We start from the raw sequence: 19144 nt of genomic DNA on the forward strand, positions 1-19144 counted from the left end.
TTTTTTATCAGAAATAGCTTATTTTTAATTTAAATGTCTTTAAGAGATCAGTAATAGACTTGTCAAATTATATTTTGTTGCTTTTGTGAGTTGATATCAGTGTATCTGATCGTGTTAAATGGGCATATGATATATCATCACAGGCCCTTGAATTAAATATATATCGCATTATGATAAAACTTGCAAATTACACCTCTATTATGTACTGTAGACAGTAAAATCCCCAAATTGTTTGCATATTATGTTGAGAACCATTAAAAAACTGTTGCACAATTTGCAAGCGCAGTCTTACAGAGTGGTAAACTCACCCATCTCCAGGTGTTTTCTTTTAGTATTTCACAACTTTTCCAGTCTTTTGCTGCCACTGTCCCCAAAACAATGAAATGTATCAGTTTCAACCTTTGTTGTTGTCTTTGCACTATTTTCAGTTTAATATGGGGTTTCAATGTTTTGCAAATCATAACATTCTGTTTCTACTTACATTTTACACAATGTCCCAACATTTTTGTAAACAGGGTTGTAGTGACAGTTTCAGCAAATATGAAAAAACAATATATTTTCATTGAAAGATTTAAACACTTCTGAGTTTTATCAAACAGCCTTGACTCCTTTGATGTATTGATGCCTTGAGGGGCCACATAACACATTCTTTCCCACATAACATGGTCTACACAAACATCAAAGCTGGTGATTATCATCCTTCTTCTGATCACTTCTATATTTACACATGGCGAGCTAAACAGGAAAAACACACCAGACCTGAACACACCAGCTCAGTGTTGAGGAATGTATCAACTGTGAGAGCAATGGGAATAACTTGAATTGATGACTTAACCAAAAGATTGCTTACCATAATAGCCGGTCAGCTTTACCCTGTAAACACCTAAATGTACTGCATGCGTGTACTTTTTGCATGAATGCCAGTCAGAATCGTTTGTCAGAGATAGATGCCAAATCTTGAGATTCAGAGTAAATGCCACAGCTGTAATGCAGTTTAGCTCAGAAAATAGGTAATTTGTTGCCCTGTATCATAGTTGTTTGCTTGCAATACAATTTAATCATTAATATCCAAAAAAAATTTTGGTAACCTGAAGGTGATTGTGTATCATAAAAAGGTTGTAATAAAGTGTAAAACCCCACATATCAGCTGGTGTTTTCATACTACTCCCTCTTCTCCACTGGGACAGCTTGGTGTATCTTGGGAGTCAGAGTATGTACACTTTGCATGCTGGGATATACTGTAAAGAGATGAGTGTGGAGAGTAAGGAGGGGTGGTAGGGATCATCTCCAGTTTGATTTCTGGAAAGGTCTGGTCAGGGAAGATGATCCTCAGGTGCTCTTCAAACAGCTCTTTAAGCTTCCTGCCTGCCATGGTGATCTCTGCGTCAGCCTGTCGAGCAAGCAGAAGCAAGGATGAGGAAATTTTTTTTTTTACCAAATGTCAAGAACTGAATAAAAAAGGCTTTTTGCAAACAATGCTTTACCTCACTTAGGAATGCACAGCTCCCAAAGATGAGCCTGATGTCTGATACAAACTCTGCAGGGCTTTGGTAGCACTGCTTGGCCTCCAGTCGTTTTTTCACAGCAGAAAGATTCATTGGTCCCTTTATAGTCAGCCTGTTATTAGCACATACCTACAGTATTTAGAAAGGGATGGATAATAAAACAATAAAACCTCATGGGAATATGTTAAAGTGAAACCATGATGAAATCTCATATATAAAAAGTCAGCATTGTGCAGAGGTTAAGGATTTTTACCCCATTTTGTTTCATGAAGGTTTATAATAAACAGAGGTATTTCAAGCCAAAAATGTGTGGTTAAGTGCTGCACACATAAAGTATATAGTGTTGTACAGTATGTAGTGTAACGCAGTTCATAGTCTATATTATATCCACTCTGTGAAACAATGAACAATACAAACTCTGTCAGCAAGACAAGTCCTTGTATATTTATATTACCTGACCTAATGTTGCTCTACTTTTCTGATAAATACTGCATATTACACATCATTAAAATTACAGTTACAGTAACTCAATGTGACATTAATCCTGTGAACCTTTCGATCGCAGTCAGCCAAGCTTCCAGACTCACCGAGGGAGATACAGGCCCTTTAAAGTATGAACTCAGCTCGCTGCAAAACAAGTGCAGCAGCAGCAGCTCACACTTCTGCAGCAGTAAAAAATAAGACAATTGACTTATTACAACAACAACAACAACTGGTAACCAAATACAGTGCTCCAATTTATGGTATTTTGGTTTTAATTTATTTCACAACAGTATGCAAATCACCCTGGTAAAACACTGCATTAAGCAATATATTTCTTTTCTTATCACACCGCTGTATTAAAATAAATACATTTAGCACAAAGTCAGCTAATCTATTTTTTTAAATAATACTATTAAAAATAATATAGTTGCTGTGAAAATATTGTAATTGAAGTGCAACTCTACCCAGAATCTATTTGAGTACTCACCCCCTTTGGATTTGAAAAGGGGCTGTGATAAGTTTACAGTTTTGTTCATGGAGCATGCTAGCTGTGGAAAGCTCTATTTCAGTGGTTTACAATGGTTTACAACAGTAACCATGCTTTCACAGTGAGAAAGAAAAAGTGTTATTATGAGAAAGTTATTCATAGAAGCTTCTAAAATCACTGCTTTGCTGCTGATCCATGTGCTGCTTCTTGTACTCTGGAGCACTCACCTGCTCCTGGTCAGGAGAACTGGATGTCATGTGCCTGTTGTTCAAATTCATACTAATAAATAAGGAAGATGTGAGCTAGGATTCTGAATGATTCTGTCCAATGAAGGAGGGTGCTGTAACAACAAACTACCATATGCACCTAGTAAGGTTAGGACAGGGACACAATTTGATTTAGCCACATTTTGGGAAGCTATAACTGTGTTTACCATGGATGAAACTACAACTTTCTAAACGTACAGAAGTGTTTTCAAAATATTATTATTATTATTACTAATACTATAATTCTACAATCTTTATTGTAACCAAATAACTGTCCTTATTAAAAGAAAGAGTACTGACTTGTTTGTCCGCAGGGGGAAATCCTCCTTCAGAATCTGGCTCCTTCCTCACTGTTTTGGCTTCAGGTTTGCTTTCACAGTCATACTTCAACTCAGGCACTAACGGGTCACGGCAGAAAGAGCAAAACCATTCCCCACTGAAAAAGAGACAGCCCAGATACACCAATACAAAAGCCAGTAAGAAGGAGCATACGTTAACAAGTGCATCATGCTGTTGACAGATGAAAACCTCACATCGAAATGCAAAAACAACTTGTCAAAAACTGCTGAAGGGTGTTCATTTCACAGAGGACCATAATTTATTGATTCTAATATAAACATAAAGAAACAAACAAACATAAGTTACGGGGATTTGATCTGAGACCATAAATTGAAAATTTGAAAATTAAAATGTCCCCCTGTCAGAGCTTGCCTGGGAGATCTGACGAGAGCTGGAACATGGCATGAAAGGTGAAAAACCTTGGGACAATTATCGCAGCACAGCAGCTCTCCCCCGGTTTGACACGCAGCACACAAGCCTTCGTTAGGGTCTTCAAGTGGAGCTTGTTGCTGCGCTGCCTGCTGTTCTCCTTCCAGTGAACGGATGCGATTTGGAGCATTAGTCTTACTTTGGTCCCATGGAGGCCGTGAAGGGCTATGGGGTTTGTTGTCCGAGCTTTGATGAGTCTGGGCTTTGTTCCACTCAAATTGGGCACTGATTTGGGGCTGGTCACCTGTGCTGTCAGGAAGGCTGGCTCTTTTGTTGGCTCGTACCTACAACCCACAAACAGAGAGAAGAAACAGCTCTGGGAATATTGGAACCAATATGTGATATATGGACTCAGTTTTGATCTACAGTAATTGGCATAGTTGCGTCCACACAAAGTTTTTCGGTCCAATAAAGGATCATTACTGACATTTCAGGCTCCCTCGTCTTTGGTTTTACCTCCAAATAGAGGTTTAGAAAATCTAGCTGTTGGCCATCGCTATTGTTTCTTTGTCCACCTGACTTCTCTTTAGCAATAGACTCTTTGTTTCCATGTCTCACCAATGACTGGGGTGAGTATAGTGTTCTCATGAGTGATGGCCCAAACTCCAAAAATATGTCCCAAGTTGTAATTAAAGCACAAATTTTCATACTCTGTGTCAGTCCATAGCATTAAAAATATGCAGTCTTGCTACAGTATCACACTCTGGATAAAAGCATCTCCCAAAATTCTAATGTACTGTTTGAAATGTTCATTGGACTGTAATTATAATCTATTGTCCCCTTACGTAGCTACAGTCATCATCTGGCTCATCTTTGATGACAATGATGGGCCCTGGTGACAATCTTCGTCTTTTCTTGTAAGCTGAGCCCACTGCTCCACTTGCCTGGTGTGTTTCTGGAGGTTTCCAGGTAACAGACCTTGGGAGCAAAGCATGAATCAAATAGAATAATAAGAGTGACCAATGGCACAAAGAAACTAGGGTCATATCAAGGCAGTACTGTTGAGCACTACTCAACATTCAGAGCAACAGAAACTGTGCTTTTCAGTGTGTGTGCATGCAGCTGTCTCCTTACCCTGATTTCTCCTCCTGGGACACAGCAGCGTACCCTAGTGAATTCTGCTGTCCTTGCACTTCACAAAAATAGAAATCTGTTTTCCTTTATCACAATTATAAAACATAAAGTGTACAAACACAAAATTACACTGATGGCATAGACATACCATTTCTGTGTAGCAAAGGAGGCGGCAGGCTCTGGGGGTAGTTTGATTTCAGCATATATATCGGACCACCTGAATCATTACTGCGATTCACATATGAAGGTTCCATCTAAACACAGTATTTCATGTTGTTTAGTACATTGTAAATCTAATCTATATAAATACAGTTTACACTAATGGATGGAGTCACTTGCCATATGTTGCGATTGAGGTGAACTAACTCCACCATTGATGGGCAGTGGTGTTATACTGGTGTACAGAGGTGAAGAGGAAAATACATCCATAGGTTTGGGTTGGTAACTGGAGCTGCTTCCCATCCCCCTAAGTGGCTACAATTGAAGGGAAAAACAGAAAGATGGATAGAAATGCTGCAATCATTTTCATCCTACATTCCTGTCAGTGTCTGTAAGCATGTGATGATGAAGGTGGTGTTGCTGGCTGAACTGTGGGTCGACACCCCCTGGCAACAACCAGAACAGAGAGAATAAAACACTCAGAAGGCTTCCAGGCGAATCTGTCTAAGACTTATTTTATGTCTTTTTAGCTTAAATAATAATAAAGTTTAGTTCAAATACACTTAAAGAACCCTATCAAATTATATATTTTTACTTTAAAGGCCATGGAAACCAATTTTCTCAGTCAGCTTGATACTATGAGCAACAGTGTCCTACATTAACACATTTTCTGTCAATCTGTCAAAGTTCACTGTTTCACTTGCTCATAAAGTCATGTTATTAAGACATAGTAAATATTTGAAAACAACTGTACTGTATACTTCAACTATATACTTTCCAAAATCCTTAAACCTTAAATACTCAGCAGTATCATTAAGTATACATGATTTACAGTAAAACATGTAAAAACACTGGTATATTTCTTTACTCTGCAAAGCATTTGAGAGTTCATTGTGCAGCTATAACAGCTTGTACACATCAGTATGACACAACTTACTTATGCAGTTCACACGCCAGTGTTGTCCTGTGAAAGAGCCTATACTTCAGAGCTGGAATCAAAATACCCTGTGACCTAGACTAAACAACTTGGATGACAAGATATTATCAACACTTTCTTTTGGAATCTTGGGTCCATCCTCTGTCACATGTTGGCTGCTGTTACAGTGAAGATTTAGCTGTTTTATTTTATGATTTTGAGACATAAGCTCGTCCAAGACTAAAATCCATCTTGACAAGGAAAGACATAAATTGCCCAGGATGTGAAGGCTGTCAGCTCTATCAAGGACAGTGCCATCCACTGTCAGTGCATGTTAGGAGGGCTTGTCAGTCAAACGGACACGAGTGACACATGCACACTCACACACAGAAACACACACTAACCTGGGGCATAAATCCAGGGCTCGGCAAACTGCTAGTTGGGCTGACGTGGTTGGAGGAAGGCACCATAAACCTGCGGCCTGATTGGGGAAACATATTATGGCAGGGAGAGCCTCTTTGCAGGGGCCCCGGGACAGTTTGCTGTAGTCGGACACTCTGGTACCATGTCCAGGGTGGAGGAGGTGGTTGTGCCTGCCAGTTGGTCTGTGGGTTTAGTTTGTCCACCTGCATCTGGAGCTGAGCCAGAGTATTATGGGGTGCTCCCAGGGCAAAGCTGTAGGGTGAGTCTAAAGGGCCCTGGCCAGATTGGGAGAGCTGATGAGGGATACCCTGAAAACCACCCAGCTGGTGGCCTGGTACACTCTCCACCACTAAAGAGCCTGAGGGAACATACACACAGATACAGGATGAGCATAACAAGTAGGAATGAAAAATACATAATACAGACAAAACTTCTGCAGAGAACTGGGGGAGGACAAAATTTGGCAGAGATGCGGTAGAAAACTTTGGGAGTTACAGCATTAAGGGGGAAACATGTCAAGGGATGCAACTATGAGTGTATATGGATGAGTATGCAGTATGTACTTAATGTAATTAGTAAAAATATTGAATCATTGAGTTTTTGAAGTGAAACAGGAGACCCGAGGAACAGATGATCATGACAAGGTGCATGTGACTGATGGAACCAGCACTAGCTTTATGCATTTTCAGCAAGGTTTGCAATATTAACCATATTCGCCATATTAGTCTGCCACTATCTTTGTTGTCATATTTGTTTAATATTAAGCTCATCTATAGTTACCTTGGAATCAGATCAGTGGACGTGAGTCGACACAAGTCACTTTTTTGATGATCTGAAACTTGATTTGACAGGAAAAAATTACTTGAGACGAGTGCTGTGTGATAATTTATCCTCTTTCTGTGGAATCATATTGTGATATACAATGAGATATCGTGATACACAATTGCATCATCTAAATTGATAACAAGCTTAATATTTATATTTTGCACTAAAGTAATTAATATAATGAGAAAATACCAGAATTACTAGAGAACATGCTATATCATGATGTACATCATTATCGAGATATGAAATTACCTATTTCAGGATAAAAGATTTAGGCCATATCGCCCAGTTGAGACTTGACTTGGTCTTGGAATATAATGACATATGACTTGACTTGAGAAATGATGACTCAAATGACTTGTCTCTGTTCATTTTATGGTGTAATATTAAATAGAATATAGGGCTGTGCAATGTGACAATATGTGTCGTATGAGAATGTAATGTCTATCATTTCCTATTTTGCTCTATTGTTTATCTTGCTGTGTCATAAACCATGCACTTTACAGGCTGAGGGGTGTGGGAAGATTAAGTGAGCCAAAGTCACTCTGAGCGTTATTAGCACAGCCATACATAGTGTTTCTCTCTTCATTTAATCGCCAGAAAACAATTGTAACACACACAGAGGCTATTCTATACACACGCACATGTCATGAAAGTGAAACTACAGTTCTAAATAAACGGTCTACAACGCTATTGTCTATACAAACAAAACACATTTAGATTATAACAACTAATACTTTTAATATGACGTTCACAGTGCAATTAAAAATAATAAATAGTCCAAGAATGTACTGGGAAAATGTATTTTGATAGTCTACATAAAGCAAAACTTGTTTGTTTGTTTTTTTTTTACAGAAAACATGCTTTACCGTGATATATCGTATATATCGTTATCGGGATATGAAATGATTGATATCGTAATATGAGATTTTGGTCATAACGCCAAGCCCCAATACAAATGTTCATCCTTGCCAATGTTGACATTACAAGGATTATTGTTTCCCCTACATGTATCCAGCAGTGGAAGTGTGCTGCTCAAGGAAATACATTTTCTTTTTTTAAACGAGAGGAGCTTGGTCTCCGTCCGTGTCCTAACAGCATGAAAAAAAATGTGCCTGGAAAACAGGTATATGTCCTGTGCACTGCAGACTTCTAAAGCAGTATTCAACAAAAAAACACTATATTCTTCAAATTAGCCAGTCAGTCACTACAGTAACATTTGGGTGAGGCTCAAAGCTATCAAAAACTACTACGTCAGGAAAATGACAAATAAAACATTAGGATTAGCTTCTATAACAGAGATAATTGTTCATTTCTTACCCAGATCAACATTTGAGGCCCAGTAAGAGGATCGACTCTGGAAGCGTACAGTGCTCTGTGGTATAAACGAGGTGCTACATTTTGCCCGCAGGAGGTTTCCAATCTGAAACAGAATCTGCAACAGAAAGGATGGTATTAATCATTTTTAGAGGATTCTTGTGTGTTACAAAAGGCATATGTTCCCACATCATCCCGTCCAAGATACGCCATGCTCCTAATCGCCTTTGAGAGCTGAGCTGACTTTCATGTTGAGACTGTGATGAGATAGTGGATAAATGATCAGACAAGCCTTACCAAACGTTTACAGTACAAGAGGGCCGTGCTCCCATTCCTGGCTGTGGCCCATTTGGTGAATTTGATGACATGATCCAGGTGTCTGGACAGATAGCCGATGTCCTCCTGTTGTTTTTGCAGGACACTCTCATGATCCTTTGTTACAGCCTGGAAAATATGAATAAGGGAACATCTGCAGTGTTCAAACAGCTTGAGGCTATGCTCTCTGGGCCTGGGGGTAAGACAGTCAGCTGGGTTTGCATGCAAGTAACGCTCCTCTGGAAACAACTCTACAGCAAACTACAGGTCGACAGCGTGCGACTAATACATAAATTTTGTTTTGTTATTGTTGTAATATATTCAAGAGCTTTTGTCATACCTCAAGTTGATTAACTAGCATCTTGCCCTTTTTGTTAATCTCAAGAATCAAACTGCAGATGGATTTCTTTATTTCATCGTGAACAGTCGTACGGTCCTGATCAACCTGAAAAAGTCTGAAAAGCACACATTACAACTATCAATAAGTATTCACAGTGACAAATGATATGTAGAATCAAGCAGAAGTACCAAATTAGAGACCCAAAATAGACCATTTTTGTCTAGGTTTTAGGGAGAGACAGGGGATGTTCAGATGGCGATAGCAGGTCAACAGTATATGCCTCAGCACGGTCACGTTCTTCTACACACAAATCTATAAAAAATTTAATAAATTGTGTGTGTATGTTTGGGCACCTATTTAAATGTTTAAAGTTTAGTGTATAATACATGCAGCAATTTTTGGGTTGATATTATTTGTTACGTGTACACAGATTTGGTGGTAAATTTAAAAAAGAATACTAGCTGTGGCTCCAAAATACCTCATAAAGACACCCATACCTTGAAGTACACCACTGAAAAATCCATGCAGTGATTTGGTATCAAAAACATTAGGAGATTTCTGCAAGCATTGCATTTTTCTACAATTGGATGACGTGCCATCCATCCTCTGAATGCACTAGATCTCTAGCTTGTGGTTGTAAAGTTTCATGCAGCTGTGATTATCCAACAGGTCAAGTTTCAAAAAATGGTATCACTACAGTGAAATGGCTACTATGACGACACACATAAATACAATTGGTATCACTGAATCCACAAGGTTCTCACTTTTCCAGTCGTACACAATTTATGCAGTTCCAAGACTGGAGGCCCAATATGCAGAAATATTTCAATACATTTGAACTGGTTTTAGAAAAAAAAAACACAGAAATAGGCGAAAATAATACAAACATACTGCATAAGCAAAACTGCATGGTGGAAATATCAATGTAAAGGGTGGACTCTCGAATATCAAAAGAACCCATTTTTATTCAGATATCTTGAGGTGAACCACTTGAACCACATTGAAAATTACCACGCCATGAGTTTGTCAACAAATATAAATAAAGAGTTTTTGAAAAAGAAAATAGCCATGTGAGTTTGCCCCCCCCCCCCCCCCCCACACACACACAAAAATTAAGCCTAACTTTGAAGCGTTACTTACTCAACAAGCCAGCACGGCATGGTTGGTACCAATGGATGCCTTAGATCACCATGATACCAATATTTTCATTCGAGCTTGAAAATGGCTTTCCTAGAGCCTCTTAAAGACAGTACCGCCAATAATATAAAGACACATTTTTGAGACATCTCATCGTTTCTGGTATGTATGTATGTATGCATACTTTTCGCCACAGCTGTTGTTCTTGTTCTGTTCATGAGATTTAGAGGTCATGTGGAAGAGCAAAATGTCTATATTCTAAACAGTTCTGAGTGTCTTCAACTTTTGTATACACTTTTTGTATTTGACATATGTAATCGCGTGGTGTGAGGAAATACATACCCATTGTTTATGGAGTTTGATACCTCCTCAATCAGTCTCTGTTTCTCCTGCAGCTGATGGGTCATGCTCTCTATGTGCTGTTTGTGGTTTTTATAAGCATCTTCAAGGAACTGGTAACTGCTCCAAAAAAAACATTACGTCAGCGGATGCAGAATAAAAAAGTAAAGCTCTCAACAGGGTCATACAGATGAATGGATATACAACAGCACTCCTAAAACTAACAGGAGTTGAGTGACGCTCCTGCAGAGTCCACAATAACAATACGGTTGAAATATGGTTGTAATGTAAAACAAACTGAAAATGTACACACAGTTGTAACCTTTCTATGTCATAACTGTATAATGTTATATTGTAAATTGTGAGTGTACTTGTGGTCCTTGTGCTTTACTAGTTGGCAGTCACGACATGTTAGCAGGTCACAGGTCTCACAAAACAGCTTCAGTGGCTCTTGTTTGTGGACATCACAGAACATCGGCCTCTGAGCCGACACACCATGGACCTCTGAAAAGAATAGAAGGTTCATCATTTAGCTCTTCATTCTGGGTAACTCGCATGGAATATATGGTCTAACATTTGACACCCTTGATAATAAGCCTTTGGTCTTTGCTTCTTTTCGAACAAACGGGGTTTAATTTAATTTGAATCTTGCCGCATTTGTTCAACAATGTGTTACATTATTTAACTGAGTGAGAAAATTGCTTCAAAACTGGGTTAAATCAGTGATTTATGTGTAAAAATGTATAGTTATCATTTATTGTTTAATCATTAAAATACTCAATGTTTAAATTTGACCGTAAACTTAAAGTTTATTTTAAACAATATTGGTAGTAGTCAAGAGTGTGACTGCAAAACTTGATTTGGATGCATTAACTCCTTAAACCTAATCTAAACTAAACCCAGAGCATCGTATGACATTTGGTGCACTGATCCCATAATAGCTCTTTATCATGGAATGCATTTCACAGAAAGAAAAAAACGAGATGAGGACCCTGGTTACCTTTTGATAATTCTGCCCTCTGTCTGATGGTGTGATCTTTGGTAAATTTGACTCTTTGGTGGGCCTCCACACATGTGCCACAGAGGTACTCAACACAGTCCACACAGAACCTGGCAGCTTCAGTGTTGTCGTCGCAAGTCATACAGAGCTACAGGTAGGTGAGAAAAGAATCAGAGGCTGATACATTTTAGGAAGCAAGATGTTAGACCGATGCAAGGCCTAATTTGATCAAGCAAATTCCTTTAGATTCAATCTGTGTAGCCTAATGGAAAATAATATGTCCACACTAAAGCCACTAGATGGCACTGTGCCCTCTCATGTATCCCAACATTGAGAAGCACTGCAGAGAAAATAACACAAGACAAAACGTGAGGTAGAAAGCTTTTCCATCTGAATGATACAACTGTTGTTTGGAGGACGTTTGCTCTTTTAAAAGGGGGTAAATATGTTAGTAAAATGTTATTTTTTACAAAACATTTGAAGAATGTACACTTGATGATTTTATAAAAGTACAAAATATTTATTAATATTTATTTAGTCCAATGTTTACAAATTTCATCCACAAGTGCTGAGTAATTCAGGAGGACTGCATGGTTTATATTTTCTTAAAGTACTGTTAGACACTTGAGCAGACTACTTCCAGTTTACCGCTGGCTAATTTGAACAGGGATCAAAAAATGTAATCCTGTGACTCTTCTAGACATTTGAAATGTTATCAGACCGAATGAATCAAATTCTGATATTAACATCACTAAGTCACTAAGTGGGGGTTGTGATGCCCAAAAAAAAAAGAATCCAGAGTTTTACAGACGTCTCTTTAGCTATTTAAGTCAATGGGGAAAACTCTTTTTGGGCCTAATGGCATCACCTGACGACAGAGAAGTTGCAATTCCACCGTTTGGGCACTATGTCAGATTTCCTCCTTGGAAACTGATTGGTAAAGGGCAGCTACTTTCAAAACTCACCTGGTAGGTAATTGGATGAACCATCTGTCTATCAAACTCTCACTGAAGTCAACCAAGAGAATAGAACAATGAAGAAAATGCTCACGTTCTGATAAAACTATTGCAGCATATAAGCTTACTGCTGAGCCACCATTGTTGTTTTGAGTTGTTCATCTCCCCCTCCCCAACTGCCAGTAGCTCCTCACAGGACGCTGATTGGCCGGATGACTTAACGCATTAGTTGGAGCCTGATTATTTTCGCGTGTCATGTAAAGGCAATTCTCGTGTGATCATCATTATCGCGAGAAGCCATCTGCTGTCCAAGTTAAACACAACCAGTAGACCCTGCAAACTAGTTACAAGACTGCGCCCATATGTCAATGCATGTTGTCACTAACCTGTACTTTCCTCTCCACTGTGCTGCTGGGAGCCTCAACTGAGTCCTTGACAAAGACGTTTTCCATCACATCTACCTCCATGCACTCCTGCCTGCACACCGGACAGCGGATCACATTCACTGGAACGAAACAGAAGCACACATGTTGGTCTAAATCAGTAAAATTGGAAATGTAAAATGTGTTCTTTTTGATTCAATAAGTGGCACATGACGTCGGATATTTATAGTCAAAAGACAGTGCGTGAGTGTAAAAACTGAACACTGAATCTTCGTCGCATGCGGGGAAGACGATACCCTTTAATCGATCCATGATCAGTGTTTGTAAACAAAGGGGACTCACGTGGTTGGGTCGCGCTGTCAACCTGGGAGTTTGGCGGCTCTGCCATGGCCAAAGTCCTCGAGGGGGAAGGCAAACATTTCTTGCAAAAAGAGTGCAGACACGGCAGAAGTCTGGGCTCTCGACTATGAAAGTTTAGACGGCAAACGGGGCAAGTGTCCAGGTCATTTTGTCCGGTTGCATCGTTCTTATGCTCTTGCACTTGCTTGCTCTCTGCTTCGTTCTCAACGACGACGGCATCCCCCGTCTCCTGTGTGTGGGTGCGCCCATCCATTTGCTGCACTTCAGTGCTTCTCCTCTCTGTGTATACGAGATGTTCGTAGCCACACAGGCTTAAGAGTGTTTTTTCCTCATACACTTCGCGTGTTCCCTCTCAGTCAGTTCTTCCCTTTTTAAAACACGTTGATACGTTGACTATTCTGCAAACAACACGTTACCTTTCTCGTAAAATGACAATGTAAACCTGTGGCACGAAAGACAACGTACAGAACCTCCGCGTGCGTCGTGTCGCAGATGTTGTGAGATGAGGTGATGTTCAAATTGCACCGCACGCGCTCGTTGCGGCACGAGAGGGGTGGGGTCAAACAGTGCACGTTCAAAAGAGGGGGGGGGGGGGGGGGGGCTGAGTGATGGAGGATAAACCCCAACGGTCACAGGCAGGTGTTTGTCTGATGTTTGCTGCTACCTTTTTTTTATTTTTATTAAAGCAATACCATTATAGCAGTTAATAAGACAAGCAGTTCAGCGTTACACTTCAGAGATCTAGATTTTTTTAAAAAAGCCCAAGAAGGTGACTATCATTTTAAAAACCCATTCATACTTTATATTAATACTCAACACAGCTGATTGTGATCTCCAAATTTTTCCACCCGCCTCCCACTGATCCAGCTCATACTTCTTCAACTGCTTCTTCTGCACCAGTGCACCATATGCCAAATTGTGTATTAATGATGTGCATTATTCATCTTCTAAAATCTATTATTACAAATTAAACCCGTTCTCTTTTTTCCAACTAATCCTTCTACTTAACCTTGCTCTTTCACGTTCAAGCCAACAATCCAGGGCAGCTTTTTTTAACAAACCTTAAACTATTTCACATCTTTTATAGATCTATTGTGTTACATTTGGCACTTCATCTGTCTGAAAAAAAACTGAACGTGTAGTTAAGCCTTTGTGCTCCGAAAATAATCCGTATAAAAATGTTTTGATTCATTGCTTTCCTAAAATGAATTAGGCCTTATATCAGTTCTATACCTAAAGGTGGGTAAACTCTATTACTGCAAAAAATCATCTTAAATTACATTAGGGTAGACATTTATTGGCATTGTAATGGCTTATCACAACACAAAACAATGGCTGTTTATTTAATATGTAATGCAATAATTCACACTTATCACTCTGATGTAAAAAAAACAAACATTTGGCCATTTGTTAAATTGGTTTGGTAATGCTTTCAATTCTGCATTTGAACTGCTATAATGGAGGGCTTCATATTTTATTTTCCTGGGGGAATTTGACTTCATTATTTCTCTCATGTGAGAAAAACAATGTGTAAAACCTTTCAGTCAGCACAATGTGCTACAAGTCCATCATCATAGGGGTTCAGGGTTCAACGTCCAAGGTCTTTCATAAATACATTACCTAGTAGGCAGGCTACAAGGCACTTTAGTCTATCTGTTATTTTTACACACATGGATTTGACAGCAAAAAGCCACAGTGTCCCTCTTAGTGACGGGAACCATATTCCACTACTGGGATTGGGCACCTATGGGAACCCTCAAACGGTGAGAAGAATATCATCTGTGTGTTTCTAGATATGTATGTGAACTAGGTTTGTTAATGATTGCTTTACCAGAATGATTCTCTGTAATGTTTTGCCAGTGTTGAACAACAGGAATGCATCTTAACACAGTCTACACCAATCGAATACTATCTCCGTTTTCTGTGGATATATGAATAGACTCCCAAAGGCACAGCACTTGAGTGTGTCAAGCTGGCCATAGATGTGGGTTACAGGCACTTTGATGGCGCATTGGTGTATTTCAATGAGCATGAAGTGGGTCGAGCCATTAGAGAAAAGATTGCTGATGGAACCGTTAAAAGAAAGGACATCTTTTACTGCGGAAAGGTAATACGTTCTCTATGTCAGGTGTATCTTTTTTCTTTTTTTAATCGATTGTTTTAATTAGTTCTGTGTGTCTCTTCCCTAGCTCTGGAATACATTTCATCCACCAGAGTTGGTTAGACCGGCCTTGGAGAGAACACTGAGAGCCTTGCAAATGGACTATGTGGATCTCTACATCGTTGAACTTCCTATGGCCTTCAAGGTTTCTAGTAAACAATTACATTGCAACCATTTAGTGTCTGAACATTGCCCTTAGATACATCACACTCAGGGGCGGATTAATGCACAGGCTGGCCCAGGCTGCAGCCTAGGGGCCCCAGGATTGGTCAGAATATTTAAAAAAACAAATGAAACGTCACTTATTGTTACTCAACAGTATAGCGGCAAAATGTCAGAAAAGAAATGTGATAGCGGAGCACAAAAAAAGAAAAGCATGACTGAAAGAACAGCCGGGCCAAGATCTGCTTAAGAAAATTTCTAAATTGACAGGATTTTTAAAGGTTGCCGACTTTTCTTCTGTTCTAGCAGGTTTTTTTTTATATGATAAAGCATGATTAATAATATTGGGGGCCCAAACAGACAGTAGCTTAGGGGCCCGTAACCGACTTTATCCGCCACTGATCACACTGTTTAGTTCAGATAATGCACTTAGTGATTCAACATTAGAATTAGAAAGTATGGCAACTAAAACCTCTCAGTTTCTTTTCCCCTAATAATATGCAATAGAAAAGATACCAAGACAGTTTTATTTTTATTAAACTATTAAATTATTTTCATACATAAAAGAGCTGCATAAAGTGTGAAACGTGAAGGGACAATTCACCCTAAAATCAAAAATACATATTTTTCCTTTTACACTGTAGCGATACTTATCAATCTAGATAGTTTTGGTGAGAGTTAAGTTTCTAAGATATCAACCGTCTGCCTTCTCTTAAAAGTAATGGAACTAGATGGCACTCAGCTTGAGGTGCCTAATGCACTGAAAAAATACATTTTAAAATATCAACAGCAATGTATTTTTAACATAAATCAGGATCCATTTACTCAAGACAATCCACAGACCTGGCTTTGAGCATTAAGGGACTATTTTCATCATACATACATAAAGAAATACAACATTAAATTATAATGTTAATAAAGTGTTAATATATTTGATGATGCTTGAATTTTAGCCTGGAGATCAGTTCTATCCAAAAGACCAGGATGGAAAATACATCTACCATCACACAGACCTTTGTGCAACATGGGAGGTGAGTTATAAACTCAAATGTGCATGTGTTTATGTTGGTGAGGATGGATAAAATATTAACAAACATTTTTCAATACTACGGAAATATACATCAACACTAACAGTACCTGGAGCCTGAAAAAAATGACAATAGAGTTAAATCTGTGTCACCATTTGGACTTAGCTTCATAACAGTAAAATCCATGTCATGGTCTTGTATTGGATCACATGAGATTTAAGTAAGTATAAGTATACAATAAGTTGTATGTATGTATAAGTAATTACATTAAACAAGGTGAAAAAATACCAGCACTGGTAATGAATCAAGAAAAAACACTTTGGCATGTATCATACTTCATATTTGAAAGTTGATTCCAGAACATTCTCAGGTGCAGCATCAGAAACTATCAAGGGCAGTGACGTAAACAGCCAAGCTCTGTTCAAAGATTCGTTTTTTCTCCACTCTCTCATTAAGTCTGTAAAGATAATCAGTCATTCTGTAAGAACATGTCAATTGTTTCCCTTCAACAGGCTTTAGAGGCTTGCAAAGATGCAGGGCTGGTTAAATCTCTGGGAGTCTCCAACTTCAACCGCAGACAGTTGGAGCTGCTACTGAACAAACCGGGCATCAAACACAAACCGGTATCCAACCAGGTGACCCACCCTGTCCCTTCAGAATCCCTTTGAGATCGGAGATGCACAGTAGTATATTTTACAGGGCTATATTTTTCTTTGTTTAATGCTTACATTCCCACATTATAACAAGTTTCAGTGTAATTTGGGTTGCTCATAATGGATGATTTATACTCAATAGATTTAGATGAAACTCCTTGTCACAAAATAGTCAAAGACTATTTGAAAAGACATCTTTAGTTAGCTTCAATGGTATTAAAAGCAGTGGATCTTTCCTCTTTAATCCCAGTTTGAATTTGACTAGTAAGAGCAGAGGTTTGGGCAACTTTAATGGTTTATTTTTTTATTTTTTTTTGTTTTTTACTTTTTAATGTTTTTTTTTCCTCTTTCTTACCTTAAGGTTGAATGCCATCCTTATTTCACACAACCCAAGCTTCTGGAGTACTGTCGTCAGAATGACATTGTGATAGTTGGCTACTGTCCAATTGGCTCCTCCAGAGATGCATCCTGGTATGTTTTAAGAGATATGTACTTTTCAATGACAGCTGGCATTTTGTCATTTGTTGTTCCTTCTGGTGTTGTATTTATAGAAGGGTGAAAAAAAACTCAGAAAGAAAGAAAATTTTTTTGGACATCACAAAACACTAAATACGTAATCTATGTGGCATGTGAGCAGGAGAAACTCAATGTGATCCATTAGGCTTTAAGGTGAGATATTAATGTTCAATAACAAAACTGCAAAACGGCATAGTGGACAGACAAAGTCGTCAATGAATCTAATCTAGATCATTATCATTTACACTGCAACATTTTATATTATTATAAAATTATTTTATATTATGAATTATATTTACCAAACTACATGCTACACAACCTTCTAAAAGTCTCTGTCATGGCATCACTTGTTTTTTCTTCTGTCCCTGGTTTAGGGTGAATGTGAAATGTCCTCCTTTGCTGGAGGATGAGCTGCTTTTGTCCATTGGGAAGAAGTACAAAAAAAGTACTGCCCAGGTGGCTCTGCGCTTTAATGTCCAAAGAGGAGTGGTTGTGATCCCCAAGAGCTTCAGCCCTGAGAGGATCAAACACAACTTCCAGGTAGGTTTACAAAATGTTTTTCACTACTCTATGGTGTGTGTGTGTGTGTGTGTGTGTGTGTGTGTGTGTGTGTGTGTGTGTGTGTGTGTGTGTGTGTGTGTGTGTGTGTGTGTCTGTGTGTGTGTGTGTGTGTGTGTGTGTGTGTGTGTGTGTGTGTGTGTGTGTGTATACTGTAGATGGGAATGCATTTGGAAAAAAGACAAGTTATGGTGCCAAAATTCCTATTTGTATACAGTAGCCTATTCCTAAATACATTTCCATCATTTCAGTGCAAACAAATATTTTGTTCCAGATTTTTGATTTTTCTCTCACTGAGGAGGAAATAAAGGCCATTGAAGCACTGAACAAAAATATTCGCTTTGTGGAGCTGCTGATGTAAGTCTAAGCTTTGATATGAAAATATATTATCAAAAAGTTTAAGCCAATAGTGTACTTGTAGGTTGTACTGTAGATTAAAGACTGCATTGTGTTGTGTTGTTTCTAATGCAAAAACAGTTTTCTAAAAGACTAACAAGTCCTCATCGTCACAATCAGAAATGATAACACTTTTTTAATGGTTCACTACAGGTGGAGTGACCATCCGGAGTACCCATTTCATGATGAATATTAATGTTTTGGCTGACTCTTTATTATACCAATAAAGTTTGAACACATGTACATTTTCATAATGAACACTAGAGGGCTCTAGCTCACAGTAAATTAAAAGCACAGCTAAATGAATGCTTTTGAGGATAACATGCAGCTCAGACATGTGATGACAAAGTTGTTGGGTTGCATATGAGTTTCATGTGAGACTCATGGCTTTTGTATTATTTATAGACAAACACTTACCACTGGTTTGAAATGAACTGATGCAACAACTGCTATAAATAAAGTTTGGTGTGTAAGACCTTTGGAATTGAATGTGGAAAATAAAGTACATGCATGCAGATAGTTTGCTGAAATATCCACCCAGGTTTATTTTTACAATATTTTTCAGATACATCATCTATTAGTGGTTGCTTTGAAGATTAGGGTAACTTAAAAACAAC

General features: G+C 38.6%; 2 protein-coding genes across 2 annotated transcripts; one reads left to right on the plus strand and one right to left on the minus strand.

Annotated features, from left to right (window-relative positions):
- Window positions 1–736: 736 nt before the first annotated feature.
- Window positions 737–13390, minus strand: LOC310949266 (transcription intermediary factor 1-alpha-like). The gene is made up of 18 exons (XM_083916641.1): window positions 13036–13390; window positions 12697–12815; window positions 11355–11502; window positions 10726–10858; window positions 10358–10474; window positions 8879–8993; window positions 8521–8667; window positions 8227–8341; window positions 6063–6439; window positions 4929–5057; window positions 4732–4837; window positions 4584–4641; window positions 4295–4427; window positions 3453–3793; window positions 3042–3177; window positions 2093–2167; window positions 1485–1634; window positions 737–1390 (listed from the first exon to the last, which is right to left on the minus strand). Exons 1-18 carry the CDS (start codon window positions 13304–13306, stop codon window positions 1157–1159), a joined length of 2904 nt encoding a protein of 967 aa, XP_083772767.1. The 5' UTR covers window positions 13307–13390; the 3' UTR covers window positions 737–1156.
- A 1333-nt stretch (window positions 13391–14723) lies between these two features.
- Window positions 14724–18723, plus strand: LOC310948758 (aldo-keto reductase family 1 member D1-like; the record flags this gene model as incomplete). Its single annotated transcript, XM_083915987.1, has 9 exons — window positions 14724–14816; window positions 14993–15160; window positions 15243–15359; window positions 16330–16407; window positions 16917–17039; window positions 17419–17528; window positions 17948–18113; window positions 18406–18488; window positions 18681–18723. The coding sequence occupies 9 exons, from the start codon at window positions 14724–14726 to the stop codon at window positions 18721–18723; spliced, it is 981 nt and encodes a 326-aa protein (XP_083772113.1).
- Between the last annotated feature and the right edge of the window lie 421 nt (window positions 18724–19144).

The sequence above is a fragment of the Echiichthys vipera genome, assembly GCF_963691815.1.
Source record: "Echiichthys vipera genome assembly, chromosome: 7".
NCBI classification, from domain to species: domain Eukaryota; kingdom Metazoa; phylum Chordata; class Actinopteri; order Perciformes; family Trachinidae; genus Echiichthys; species Echiichthys vipera.

What these genes read in the sequence shown, in the direction of transcription:
- LOC310949266 (XM_083916641.1), bottom strand. Translation starts at nt 13,306, where the DNA reads ATGGATGGGCGCACCCACACACAGGAGACGGGGGATGCCGTCGTCGTT. An exon ending in GGCCTCAAATGTTGATCTGG is followed by an intron (nt 6,440 to 8,226) that starts GTAAGAAATGAA and finishes ATGTTCCCTCAG; the next exon opens with GCTCTTTAGTGGTGGAGAGT. An exon ending in AAGGGCCTGTATCTCCCTCG is followed by an intron (nt 1,635 to 2,092) that starts GTGAGTCTGGAA and finishes TAAATACTGTAG; the next exon opens with GTATGTGCTAATAACAGGCT.